The 12,691-nt window shown below is 42.3% G+C and overlaps 2 protein-coding genes and 1 pseudogene across 6 annotated transcripts; 2 read left to right on the plus strand and 1 right to left on the minus strand.

Moving 5' to 3' along the window:
- The first annotated feature begins 5,228 nt into the window (after window positions 1-5,228).
- Window positions 5,229-7,595, plus strand: LOC133921137 (transmembrane emp24 domain-containing protein p24delta3-like; annotated as a pseudogene).
- Window positions 7,596-7,881: 286 nt separating this feature from the next.
- On the plus strand, window positions 7,882-10,236 carry LOC133921135 (uncharacterized). Of its 3 annotated transcripts, none has more exons than XR_009910212.1 (5): window positions 7,882-8,260; window positions 8,517-8,626; window positions 8,700-9,068; window positions 9,176-9,854; window positions 9,952-10,236. XR_009910212.1 is itself a non-coding variant. In XM_062365899.1 (5 exons), exons 1-4 carry the CDS (start codon window positions 8,047-8,049, stop codon window positions 9,650-9,652), a joined length of 1,170 nt encoding a protein of 389 aa, XP_062221883.1. In that variant the 5' UTR covers window positions 7,883-8,046; the 3' UTR covers window positions 9,653-9,675; window positions 9,952-10,236. The 3 variants fall into 3 exon arrangements, 2 of the variants coding, with proteins under 2 accessions (XP_062221883.1, XP_062221884.1); XM_062365899.1 differs by having other exon boundaries at window positions 7,883-8,260; window positions 9,176-9,675; XM_062365900.1 differs by having other exon boundaries at window positions 7,884-8,260; window positions 8,520-8,626; window positions 9,176-9,675.
- Window positions 9,136-11,843, minus strand: LOC133921138 (uncharacterized). Of its 3 annotated transcripts, none has more exons than XM_062365901.1 (4): window positions 11,513-11,843; window positions 11,332-11,421; window positions 11,080-11,153; window positions 9,136-9,834 (listed from the first exon to the last, which is right to left on the minus strand). In XM_062365901.1, the coding sequence occupies exons 1-4, from the start codon at window positions 11,765-11,767 to the stop codon at window positions 9,777-9,779; spliced, it is 477 nt and encodes a 158-aa protein (XP_062221885.1). In that variant the 5' UTR covers window positions 11,768-11,843; the 3' UTR covers window positions 9,136-9,776. The 3 variants fall into 3 exon arrangements, with proteins under 3 accessions (XP_062221885.1, XP_062221887.1, XP_062221888.1); XM_062365903.1 differs by having other exon boundaries at window positions 9,136-9,848; XM_062365904.1 differs by lacking the exon at window positions 9,136-9,834 and having other exon boundaries at window positions 10,867-11,153.
- Window positions 11,844-12,691: the final 848 nt, after the last annotated feature.

Genomic DNA, 12,691 nt, shown 5'->3' on the forward strand with positions numbered 1-12,691 from the left:
TACTATTACGGGCCTGCAGCATGATATGACAAATTTTAGACCAAAGTTAGCTGTCATTCTGTTAGACTCAAAACTAAATATTAGAAAAGGATGTCTGGATTTCATGAATCTTAAAAAAAAGAAGAATGTCCGGAAGAAAGTACAGATTATGTTGTTATGTTACAAAGTCCTCACAAGCGATGCAAGAAAGAGCAGTCGTTGCGTGATCTTTCCATTACCAGCATTCCAAAGAACACAAAAGACTTAGTAGGCGAGCTATGCAAATATATCATATCTATAGATCATACTAAGATTATAGAGTATAATACTTTTATATATAATTACATAAAATAGTATCTACTGTTTGTATAAATATTCTTATGTCTTGTTAGACCTAACGCAACAAATTGCTTTAACAGGTAAGAATGGATCCGGAGCTCTGAGCAGTACCCCATTAGCTTAAGCCTCAGGAAACTCGAGGAAGTACTGGATGAGAATAGGTACATGGACAAGAACTGTTTCAACATGGGCATACATATGATTGCCACCGATGAGATTCTACTGTTGGTAGATACCCATGTGTACTAAAATTTCTTTCTATTATCCTAGACGATCTCTGATTTCTATCGATTGATATCGTTTCATAGAGAGTTTGATATTCAAGCCTTGGCTAGAACATTTGGTAGTTGGTCTGAGATAGACTACCACCATGTTTCAAAGTGCAAGTTGGTAGGAATGTATTACCTATCTATCACTGCCGTGTTTTATACTTTTTCTAATGCTTACCGTTTGCAGATTCTATTACCACATGTTATAGTTAGTAGATACTATATGATATTCACACTGGATATGGATAAAAGAACCATCAACATTCTTGACCCAAATCCTATTCCTGCTTGATTTAAAAACCCAATTAAAGTAAACCATATGAACATACATGAAAAAATTGCCAAGACTTCCAGCTTGCAATTGAAATAGCAAATCCTAGAAAAAATTATGATATTTCAAGGTGGCCTCTTTTTAATCCTTGGCATGTTCCTCGGTATTGTGACTCGTAAGTTGCGACAAACCTCGCTATTACCAATTGATGTATTTAGCTAAACTATAAATTTTACAATTATTCTGTTGTAGGACCTCTAATGGTTTCTCTGCACTTGAGTTTATGCGCTTGTGGGATGGACAAAGACATGATTCATCTATAAACAAATTAGTAAGTTTTATCTATCGTATGGCGTAATTATAAAACCAAATCGTGTCTAATTATTTTTCTTCTTGATCTTGGTATTAACATGTGATGTACCTGTAGTCTCACATCAAATATAGGAGGAAATTTGTGATAGACGTACTAAAGTATAGCGGGAATGAATCTAAGAATAACATCCCTGGAGCTATACTTGAAGTTGTTGAGCACATAAGGTGTTATTAGATGTAATGAATGATATGTTTTGATGTTATTTTTTCACACGACTATGTACTAAACTATTCATTTCTTGATTTACCTTTCAGTTTTTATTCTTGGTGTCATAAAACCATTTCAGTATGCGTAACTAATAGATGTTTGGAAAATATAATTTTGTGATGTTAAGCGCATCGTTGTTATAAATGTGGTGGTTGATAATTGCACGTGTGTGTCACACGTTCACGTTTACTATGATCTCCGCTCGCATGTGCACGTTTCTATAAGGATGTCAATTCTTTTGATCGTTCACAACTAGGGCACAGGTGCAAGATTCCTACTTATATTTGTATTGTAACTATTGTAGGCCAAACTCACTATCTATTAGAAAATCATGTAATTTGTTATGTTTAAAACTTCATATCCCATAAGTATATCCTCGCATACATTCCAGCTATAAAAAAAACATTATCATTGTAGATTTATTTGGTTCAGACATTTAGGAGAATTTAGTGATCCATTGGCAATTTATTCTTTTTCTACCATGTGTGTCCTTATTCTTGAAGTCGTGGTGGCTATGATTAGTTTTTGAATCCCAGTTATCACACTATTATGAAGTGATAGCAAAGATACCGTACTTTTTACGTACAAATATAGTGGTTAACTGAATGCACGTGCGGTGCTGCCCGAGCACATCTACGACGAAGAGTTGGATATATTTTGATTGATTGACCGTTACGTTTTGCGATCTCAAGAGCGGCTTTCTGGGCCCGAAATGACGACGTAAGCCCACACTGATCATATACCTGGGCGACAAAACGTGCTGGGTGCGGGTGCGCTTTCAGGACTGAAAAGCGAATTCCGGACGTCAATCAGAAGTCGCAACCAGCATTAATCCCCTGGATCATCGGAAAGTGCAGCTAGCCGTCGAGTGATCATATTTGCCCCTTGCCTTCGTGCAGATATTTTTGCATCTTCGTCCAAGACAAGAGTAATACTCCGTATAGTAAAACCGTAGAATGCACTTGCCTTGGCACCACAATGTTTCAAACTGTTTTGCTGCTTGTGACGGACACACGAGGTTCCAGTAGGAATTTTCGAGTATTCATGCTGAAAGTATTCGGTGCAAACAAGCAAATAAGTTCGTGCTTTCGATCTCTATTTGAAGGCTACAATTAATTCTACAATTTCAGGAGTGAAAAAGTTAATTTATATAAAACCTCTTTGTATAACCATAAAATATCACCAAATAACGTTTTCACTGATAAGACGATAAAATCAACCACCGTCTTCAAATAAAGATCTGGGTAGCATTCAATATTTGTACATATTTACTAGTTTGCATGAAGATTTCTCTTGCCTTGGATTGCAAACAGCAAACACTGACACGTCATAGGCGGCCCCACCTGCCATACACCCCTGCACAAAGACAGCATCACGCCACGTGGAACCCTGAGGAGAAGCTAGGTAAAATAATTCCAAAACTGTCCCCCACGGAAAGACCCCCTGCAGTCAAGTTAGAGCAACTCCAACTTACTTTCTATTTCTAATTCTCTATTTTCCTAATAGAGAATTTCATATTCAGATTTTCTTCCTTTCTAGCACGTTCCAACCGATTTTCTAAATTTATATTCTTATAATCCACTCACATCAATTTTATTAATATCTTATAACTAACAAATAATGGTTTAATATTTAAAATGTGTTATTTTTCTACTGCTATATTTCCAATAGATATATTTTCAATGGCTACATTTTCAACAAATATATTTCTAACGACTATATTTTTAACGGCTATATTTTTCACCTTCATATATGCGTGTCTATTCACCTGGTTACTACACCAAGTCATTGGTATTGTTGTTTGTTCTCCGTCTGAAATGAGTCACCGGTGTTCTCTTCTTGCTTGATTTCATAACCGATGTAACTTCTATTCACCTGGTTACTACACCAAGTCATTGGTCTTGTTGTTCGTTCTCCGTCAGTCACCGGTGTTCTCTTCTTGCTTGATTTCATAACCAGTGTAACTTCCTCAGCTTCCACTTCTTAAATCGCTTGTTTCTCAAGTGGACTTGTAAATTGGTTGTCATCCCAAAACTGACTGCTACCAACATTTTGGCCACTCAATAATTGCACATAGCTATCCATCTATTCAACAAGCTACATGTATTATTAACCAAAGTAGCACTCATCAACACTCAGCAGACGTACAAGAAACAACACAAGCACAAATTCTAAGTACAAAATCAAATAACATCATAGTCTATTTAAAGCTAAGTACATGCTTATTATTCAGAATCAGAGAACGAAGTAAAAATAAACTTTATCCTAGGTGACTGAAATTTCACAGCACAGACAACAATATTCAATTCTAGATATGCATAATTCTAGTCTGTTTGACTCGCTCGTTTGGCAAAAATGCGAGTATATGTGAGGTGTAGGCGGGGCGGATGATCGGATGTTAGTGGAGTAAATGCTCAAGGGATTTTTAGACAGGTTCGGGCCGCACAGAGCGTAATACCCTACTCCTGTGTGTATGCTATAAATGCTTTGGGAATACCTTTCTCTGGATCTCTCGTGTTACAAAGTTTTCTGTCTAAGTCTAGAGCTTCGGTCTTGGAGCGCCGATCTCTCTGAACTTCTGCTTGGCTTCGTCCTTCGTGTATCCTGATTCTGAGACTTGTTAACTGTCGAACTTTTCTGAGTCTGTTCAACCTATGCTTCTCCGAGGTGCACCCCCCCCTCTTTTATAGCCCTTCGGGGAGGTTTGGCGTGCCCAGAAAGGAGTGCACGAATCCCCATGAGCCATAAATGGAAAGCAACCATCATGGGGCTGCAGTTTGATGTTACGGGAGGTTGAAAATGCGTCCTCGACCGGTCCTGTCGCCTATCATGCCACCTTTTGGCGGGTGCAGCAGGGGACCCATCGGGCAGCCACCGAGCAACCCCGCGTGCCCACCCGATCAGAGCAGGCCTGACACAGCAGGGCGGCAGTCGATATGCTTCGAGCCCAGCGACGATATCTCCAAGCCGTGCCGGATGACGCGCGATGGGACCCGTCGCATTAAATGTCCCTACGCCTTCCTGCTAAGCGGTGGCAGGGACTAACAGCAGCCGTGGAGGGAGTGATTGGAAGTGACAGGCCACGCCCCCTCTTAAATGCAGCATCGGGCCTCTCACCAGTTGACACCTCACCGCTGAGCCCTTGTGGGGTCCACCGGCAAGGGGCTTCTCAGGTCCTCGGGGGACTCGAGTAATCGGGAACCACTGTTCATGGTCCCAAGCGCCCTCTCCCGGAACTGTGTCTTCTCAGGTACTCGGGGAACTCGGGTACTCGGGGACTACTATTCATGGCCCCGAGCGTCCTCTCCCGGAACTGCTTTCTCGGGTTCTTAGGGAACTCGGATACTCAGGGACCACTGTTCATAGCCCCGAGTGCCCTCTTCCGGAACTGCCTTTTCGGGTACTCGGGGAACTCGGGTACTCAGGGACCACTGTTCATGGCCCCGAGCACCCCTCCCGGAACTGGGTCTTCTCGGACCTCGAGGAGATAGTCTCTGATGGAAAGCTCCACGTGGCATTCTGTTGTCCTGGCCTCATGACTCAGGGACCTCTGGTTCCCATATCACCAACAGCGATCGAAGCTACGGGGATGAGAAAACCTCAAAAATAGCGACCTCAGTAGCGAACATGTTAGAGGCTATTTTTTATACATATTTATAAAAAAAATAGAATAACAAATTAGATAAAGATTCGATTAGAGTTGCTCTTATCAATGCAGAGAGTGAACAGTTATTTACATTAGTAAAAGTCTACTTAACCGTCGGATCGAAACTCAACTGCGGATTATGCTACAGTGATCTGCGTTACCTCAGAGCATCCGTATCCCGCGGCCCCCTCTGCCGTCGTCTCATCGGCCGGCGCGGCGTCATCACTCCCCAACTAGTCCACGGCTCCCTTCCTCCCCGAAGCCTGCCCGCGACCCCGCGAGGCGGAGATTCCTAGGCTCGTGGATATGACGGCGGCGCTGGCTCTCGCGGCGGCGGTGTGGCTGGACGTGCCGCAGTCGGGGACCAAGTGCGTGTCGGAGGAGATCCAGTCCAACGTGGTGGTGCTCGCCGATTACTCCCTCATGTACGAGTCCCACCCCTACTCCCACCCCACCATCGCCGTCAAGGTATCCTAACACACCCCCACCCACCCACCCACCCGTGTTCCGGATTAGTCTGGAAGGATTGAGTTAATTCCATGTTAGATTTGTGCATGAAATGAAGCTGAACGGTATAAAATTTTGGTTTTGCTGGGGGTTGGGATTGTCGGGCTGATTGAACTGAATTGAGAGTGGGGAAGATGGTGTGGCATTGATGCAGCGTAGACATAAACTTGTGCATTTATTTGAGTATCTTCGTGATGTTGTAAGAAAATATTCTTCATGCAACATGTTATGAAGCTGTAGAAAAGAAGGAATTTCTGTATGACTCACGTTGATGCTCGGTTATGATTCTCAAACCATGCTGGCTCCTTCTGTCTAATTAGTGGTGGTTCCATCCAGGATGTCACTCGTGACAGAATACTAGGTTTACAGGATTCTACAATTTCTACTCTTATACATCGATCATTATATTTGATGCTAACCATATGTAAACTTTCTTATAGATTTTGCAAATTGACGAATTTACTTGGATTTATCTTTGTTCCATCATCCCCATGATATGCTGCAATGAACTAACTTCTCACCTCAGATTTAATGCTAAATTGCAAATGCCTGATGCAGCATGTGGGTATTGCATACACATTTTTCTCTCTCATGCTGATAGGTGTGCAATGATTATGGTTATTTGTGAACTGTGACTTATGAATGGCATAGTTTTCAGCTACAAATATATTTCAGTCACATTTTCTACTTCGTTAGTATCAATCTGCAGTACAAGAAATACTGCCAAGTGCTAACAATTTCTTTTGTCACAGTATGTAGTATGAATTATTAATTTACAACAATCACTTCCTTTATTGCTTCTTAATGAATTGTTATGCTTCGTGCAGGTTACTTCACCATATGGGAACACGTTACATCATAATGAAAATGCTACAGTTGGTCAATTTGCATTCACAGCGGCAGAGCTGGAAACTACCTTGCATGCTTCTGGATAGATAGCACAGAGAAAGGATCAGGAATATCTGTAAATCTTGATTGGAAGATTGGGATTGCAACGAAGGACTGAGATGCTATTGCTAAGTAAAAAATTGAGGTGGGACTGAATTACCAAGCTACAGATCAGTCCAAGTGTCACTGAACTCCAATCTAATGCATTGCTTCATGACACTAATTGCATGTTTTCTCAATTTTTTTCTTGCAGGGTGTAGAATTAGAGCTTCGAAAACTTGAAGTGACAGTAGAGGCCATTCACCAGAACTTGATATACATCAAAGCAAGGCAGGTTGTCTTTTCCACCTAACCATTTTCCAGCTGTCTGTGGCAAACATCTTCTGTATCTAGATGTGTTCCAACAATTGAGGCTTTTATGCTTTATAAATAAAATCTTGGCATATTATTGGAGCTGGAAGATGGCTGTGTCCAGGAAAGATAAGGACTGTTGATGCAACATCCAATCTGCTGCCCAGCAGAGGGTTTGGTTCACATTTATTGGAAGATCTTCCTCTACTGAATTTCACTAGCTCCAACTTTTTTCCTGTGATTGAAGAGTATATTTGATGATAATATATGACATAGAATGCACCCAGAGTTCTTGCACCGCTGAATTTTAGTCAGCAACTCAGCGGTATGGCTGATGATTGCTTTGATCTGTCTATGCAGGGAAACAGAGATGCGAACTGTGAGCAAGAAAACAAATGCTAAGGTTGCCTGGTTCAGCATTTTGTTGCTAGGCGTCTGCATCACGGTATCAGTTTTGCAATTGTGGCACCTTCAAGGGTACTTCAGGAAGAAGCTGAATTAAATTAAGGGATAAATTAATTCATTTGTTGTACTGTGGTTCAAATGTTGTTCACATTGGGAAAGGGCAATTTTGTCTTCTTTAATTTGAATATTTCACACTAGTGAGAGCAGCTTGTATTGTATGTATTGTAAGTTAGCCACGATTCAGTTCAGATGTGTTGTGCATTATAGTCGCAGACATTAGACACTTGAAATCTTTATTTGGGCAAATTTTTGCAAATCTTCTTCTAGATTCGGCGCATAAATTTCCAGGACATTCCTTCATAGCATAGTTGTAGATTCAGAATGGTCGAAATTATCTCCACAGCAAAATTTGTGAGTATGTGGGTTTCTTGTTGTCACCCTATTGTTATTATCGATACTTAGCTCTCGATACTGACGAAATGGAAACAACTTGTAGTTTTTTATGTTGTACTCTTAATGCTAGTAGAAGAAATACTTTGGAAGAACAAAGTCAAAACAACCGGAGCTAAAAGGATAACTTGTTCTACGGTCTAAACTAAACCAAACCACCATTGACAGCCGGCCTATGTTGACAACTTTCCCATCCACCACTCCTGACGCCCAAACCCATCACCGATCGCTTCACCGTTGCGGCGACGGCGAGCACCATCGCCAGCTTTCCAGTTGCCCCCCAACGCAACGCAGCCGCATCCAGTATTGATGGTCTCTACACTGACTAAGCCAAGAGAAACTCGTGCCAGATGCGCTCACCATGGGCAAGGTCGGTGACGCTGAGCAGGCCGTCCCCAGACCTGCGCCGCGAACAAGCAGCCGTCGTCGGTGTGGCGCTGCCGTCGGCAAGGTGGTGAACGCGAAGTGCGTATCAGTGCTGCTCCTGGCCGTCGGCGGCTTCATCTCGGCCCTCTTCCTGCTGCTTCATCTCCGGGCATCAGGAGCCATCCCTGATGACCCTGACATTCTCACCGGTAGGTCAGAGGCTTTCACTCATGCTGAACAATTAATTCAAATGCTCCATGATTACAATCTTCGTCGAAAATGAAAGAAAAAAGGAGGCAACATCTCTAGTTAAGAAGAATCTGAATCTCACTGACTGACAGATAACCTATCTACCACCAGATCTTCCAGTGCAACATAAATTGTGACTAACAGATAACAGTAGCACTTTTCCAGTTTACCCCATTCTTTTTACCTTTTTTAACACCCAAATATTCATTTCTCCAGCAGAAATCCAGGCAGGCTTCATTTTGTCGATGCCACACTCGCAGCTAGCTTCACAAGCCGGAACGCTCGAGAAAGAGATATATAAACAAATAGGAGTGCCCAATAGTATGGTATGATCTTAAATCCCCTTCAGTAAAAGAAACGATTTGCCAAGTAACTGAATATTGGCTGACAATTCTGCAGGTTTCAGTTTCTATGCGTCCATACACATATACGAATACCACTTATGTGACATTTGGTGTTCTTCCAGACCCAAGAAATACCTCCTTAGGCCCAGAATCCATGAGCACTTTGAGAAAGTCTTTGATACAGCTTACACTTCAGCAGCTGAATTTATCTTTGACGCCATCTATTTTTGGAGACCCGTTTTGCTTAGAGATCCTGGGGTTCCCAGGAGGGATCACCGTGTTGCTTCCACACATTGATCTCCATCAAGACTCAATACAGTCTATCTTCAACATCACGTTTGACTCGACAATTCATCAAATAAAGGAATATCTTGAGGAGATGAAGATCGAGCTTGGATGTACATTGGAGCAGCCACCGGACGAGGTCCACCCCTTTCTATCTCTCATGTACTAAGATCACTCGTACCTTGAATATTTTTCCTTAAAAGATCTTGAGATGAAGTTACAATATATTTATTTATGTACATGCAGGAATTATTTGTCAAATTAACAAATACAAATGGCTCCACGGTCGCAGCACCAGTTACAGTCCAAGTTTATATTGCCCCAATTGATCGCAGCATTTATCTACAACTTTACAGGCTGAAACAGCTAGCCCAAATCATCACAGAATGGAATTCAAGGAACCTTGGCCTAAATCCCTCAATTTTTGGCAGAATTAGGGATTTGAAGCTGTCTCCACTCCTACAAGCTTTCATTCCATCGTGTGCTCCTAGCTTGCCTCCAGTGCCAACACCATCCCTGTCCTGGCCTCCAATATCAGAGCACCCCAAAGCCAATCCTTACGGGGGGGTTTCATGCCCTGCTTTGGTGAAAAAACTAAATGCAACCATTCCACATCGCAAGTTAATGCGTGTATCTTCCATGGTGATTTCTCCGCAATTACCAACGCAGTTCCGTAGGAAGTACATATCTGGGGCAAGAAGTGGTGGCACCGACATTGATTGAGGCAGCACCCCAACGGAAATAAAGTAAGCTGCTTTTGGTTTGATCAAGACAGTCATCAAAGTTATTCAATCGTTGTTATAAGATTGATCTGCATCTTGCTAATGACCAGTGCATCTTCTCTTATCTAATCATTGTTGGAAGTGTGGCGCTTGAGCATATTGGTCACTGTCCTGAATTTGTTTCTGCATTAAATGATCTTTAGGTATTTCAATAATTGAATAAGTTTGGAAAACTCTACAAGATGCGTCCATGCAGATCACTATTGACTCGTTAATATTAATTAAGGCTGTCTTTTGCAGTTCGTACTACAGAGTGATCCTTTGATGCAACTTTCTGGTCACGCCAAGGTTGGCATGAAGTGGTTGTGCCTAAGCTAACGTTGTAAGAAACCTCAGCCAAGTGTACATAAAAAATGGGAAGTTATTTTCCACAAAGCTGGATAACTCCCAAGCTCCACGTATAATAGCAGGGTGACAGCTATAAGGGCATGTGCAGTGATACAGACGGCTGTTGTCTATAATATGATTCTATGTCACATATACATAATATAATAGACAAGCTATTGTGTGAGTTGACTGTAAGTATTCTAATGACACCCAATCGTTAAATGACATGTGGAAAGTTGAGACCACAAATAACAGACGGCATTCATACAATGAGGAAATACTGTCTATAAGAGTGGTTGTCTGATGTTTTAGACCGTATGTTAATTAATAGACGATATCTTTCTCTGTCTTGTTTCTCTTTCCTCCACGCCAGATAAAATCCTAGGTGGCTTCTTTTCTAGACAGCTGACATCACCTCATTGTACATGCCCTAAGTTGGCTTGCCATTACATGTTCCTAGTTATCAGTTACGATAAACTTCCCCAAGCAGAACATGTCGTTTGCATGAAAAATATACCGCTCTAATCTAATCTCCAAGAGCCTCCCTGCATGTTGATTTACTTGCATGAAAAAAAATACTGCTCTAATCTAATCTCTGAGAGCCCCCCTGCATGTTGATTTACTGGTTGAATCCTGTTTCTGCATTGAATTTCTCTAAGTATTTCTTGTTTTATGCCCTTCTACCTCTGGCTGCCAAGATTATACACTTCTTTATAAGAGAAAAAGAGCAGCACTTGTGATTCTGCTCAATATTTCAGTTGGTTATCAGTATTTCATAGTGACATTGTTGACAATCAAGATGTGCATTTTCTTAAGAACCAAAGTAAGTATTTGGATGTCTCTCTATATGAATACTTTATTCAAAGCAATGAACAAACCTTAAAAACGTCCTTACAGAACAAAAGTCAAGCAAATTGAAAATCATGTATCTCAATAAAAAAAACATTACACCAACCATCATGTATCAATTGGCAATCTTACAGCCAGAGCTATTAATTCATCAAATAAACTCGTATATTTTCCTGAAAAAAATCTCCTTACTGATCAAACGCAGAATATATTTTCTTCTGTACGAGCTCCACACTTAGACGGGGCGATAATCTGGGAAGTATTTCCTGCAATATGAGTATAGAAAGAAAAAAGACTGAGGGAGGAGCTCACCACAAAACAAAGTATTATTTCGTAGCATGCTTGAAAAGCTTCGCAGTTGCCTAATTGCTACATAACGAGAAAAGGTCTGAACTCAAAGGGCTAAATGCGGGCAAATCGAATCAAAGAGTAAGACGATAATACCTCGGTGCCGTCGGGAAGCACCTTGGCGAGCACCGGGATCTCGTACCGGTACAGCCGCTCCCACACCGGATTAGTCGTAATGTCCCTCTCCTAATCAGCATCCAAAATCCAAGTCAAGCAACCATCCATCTCAGGACGAACTAGTTTATCGGATAGCAGTAGGCGAGCAAATTTGCTTTGCCTGGAGCTCGAGGGACGCGAGGGAGTAGGGCGTGCCGGCGAGCAGGGAGGCGGCGTGGAGCTTCTCCTTGAGGCCATCGCAGAGGCAGCACCCGGGCTTGGTGTACATCACCAGCCTCCACGGCGCCGGAGACTGCGGGGCCTCGCCGGCCGCGGCGGCGGCTGCGGGGCAGAGGGCGCGGAAGGGAGGCCGGTGAATGCCACGCGGCGCGATGCGGGCCGCGGCGCGCGGGAGCGCGGACAGCGCCGCCGCCATCGGCTCAGTCGGCCTGCGGCCGCGCGGAGGTGGTGGCGTACGGCGGCGCGGGTCAGGTGGGGACTGGGGAGATTAAGTGGCTGATTGGTTTTTGGGCCTAACGGGTTAAATTAAAGTTAGGTCAGAGGCTAAATTAAAGTAGTATTAAATTTTAGTTGTTAGAATGATATTTGATTTGGGATTAATCTAAAATTTAGCTGGCTAAAATTTTTGGATGATAACCCTGCTAAATTTTTCGAAAATTATGAGTATGATATGTAGGATCTGTATGCAACTAACTTTTTAGCATTTAAATATATTAAACATGAGTCTCAATTTATATATTTAATTGCAAGGAACAGTACAATCAGATTACAAATTGAATACACGGTTTAGCAATAAATATGATTTTAAACTTGCTAATTTCAAATGAAACTCAGTTAATGCAGCCCGGCCAATTCCCGGGCGAGCGAAACACTGGCCCCGATTTCGCCCGCGCTGCGCGTTAGCTGTAGATGGGCGTGGCCAATTTTTTTCGAGCCTAGCCAAAATCTGGCGGTGAACCAAACTGCAGCCAGATAACATAGGCTGGGCCGAATTTTGATCGGGCACGTAGCGGCCGTAAACCAAATACGCCCTAATCGCCAGCCGCGAGCGCCGTGGGCCAAATGGTGGTAGCCAACGTGAAGTCTGAGTTGTGATCGGCCGAATAGACTCGCTCGCACGGACAGTTACACATTAATTAACCTAAAGTATTTACTGATCTTTTTTAATTCAATCAATTAAATTACTTTTAAAAAATATTTAATTTAATAAAAATAGTGTTATTATTTAAACTAAAGAGAATCGACGAGTACACTTAGATTCACATATTTACACCCCTACTCGCACGGGTACAGGCCTATGCGGATGCATGTGGGCTATGCTAGGCCTCGTTCATTTGAG

The sequence above is a fragment of the Phragmites australis genome, chromosome 6, assembly GCF_958298935.1.
Source record: "Phragmites australis chromosome 6, lpPhrAust1.1, whole genome shotgun sequence".
In the NCBI taxonomy this organism is placed as follows: Eukaryota; Viridiplantae; Streptophyta; class Magnoliopsida; order Poales; family Poaceae; genus Phragmites; species Phragmites australis.

Coding starts and splice junctions, on each gene's coding strand:
- LOC133921138 (XM_062365901.1), bottom strand. CDS start 11,767: ATGGCGGCGGCGCTGTCCGCGCTCCCGCGCGCCGCGGCCCGCATCGCG. Junction 11,154..11,331: donor TGCTTCCCGACGGCACCGAG/GTATTATCGTCT, acceptor CTCATATTGCAG/GAAATACTTCCCAGATTATC. Junction 9,835..11,079: donor ATATATTCTGCGTTTGATCA/GTAAGGAGATTT, acceptor CATTTAATGCAG/AAACAAATTCAGGACAGTGA.
- LOC133921135 (XM_062365899.1), top strand. CDS start 8,047: ATGGGCAAGGTCGGTGACGCTGAGCAGGCCGTCCCCAGACCTGCGCCG. Junction 8,261..8,516: donor TGACCCTGACATTCTCACCG/GTAGGTCAGAGG, acceptor TCATTTCTCCAG/CAGAAATCCAGGCAGGCTTC. Junction 8,627..8,699: donor TAGGAGTGCCCAATAGTATG/GTATGATCTTAA, acceptor ACAATTCTGCAG/GTTTCAGTTTCTATGCGTCC.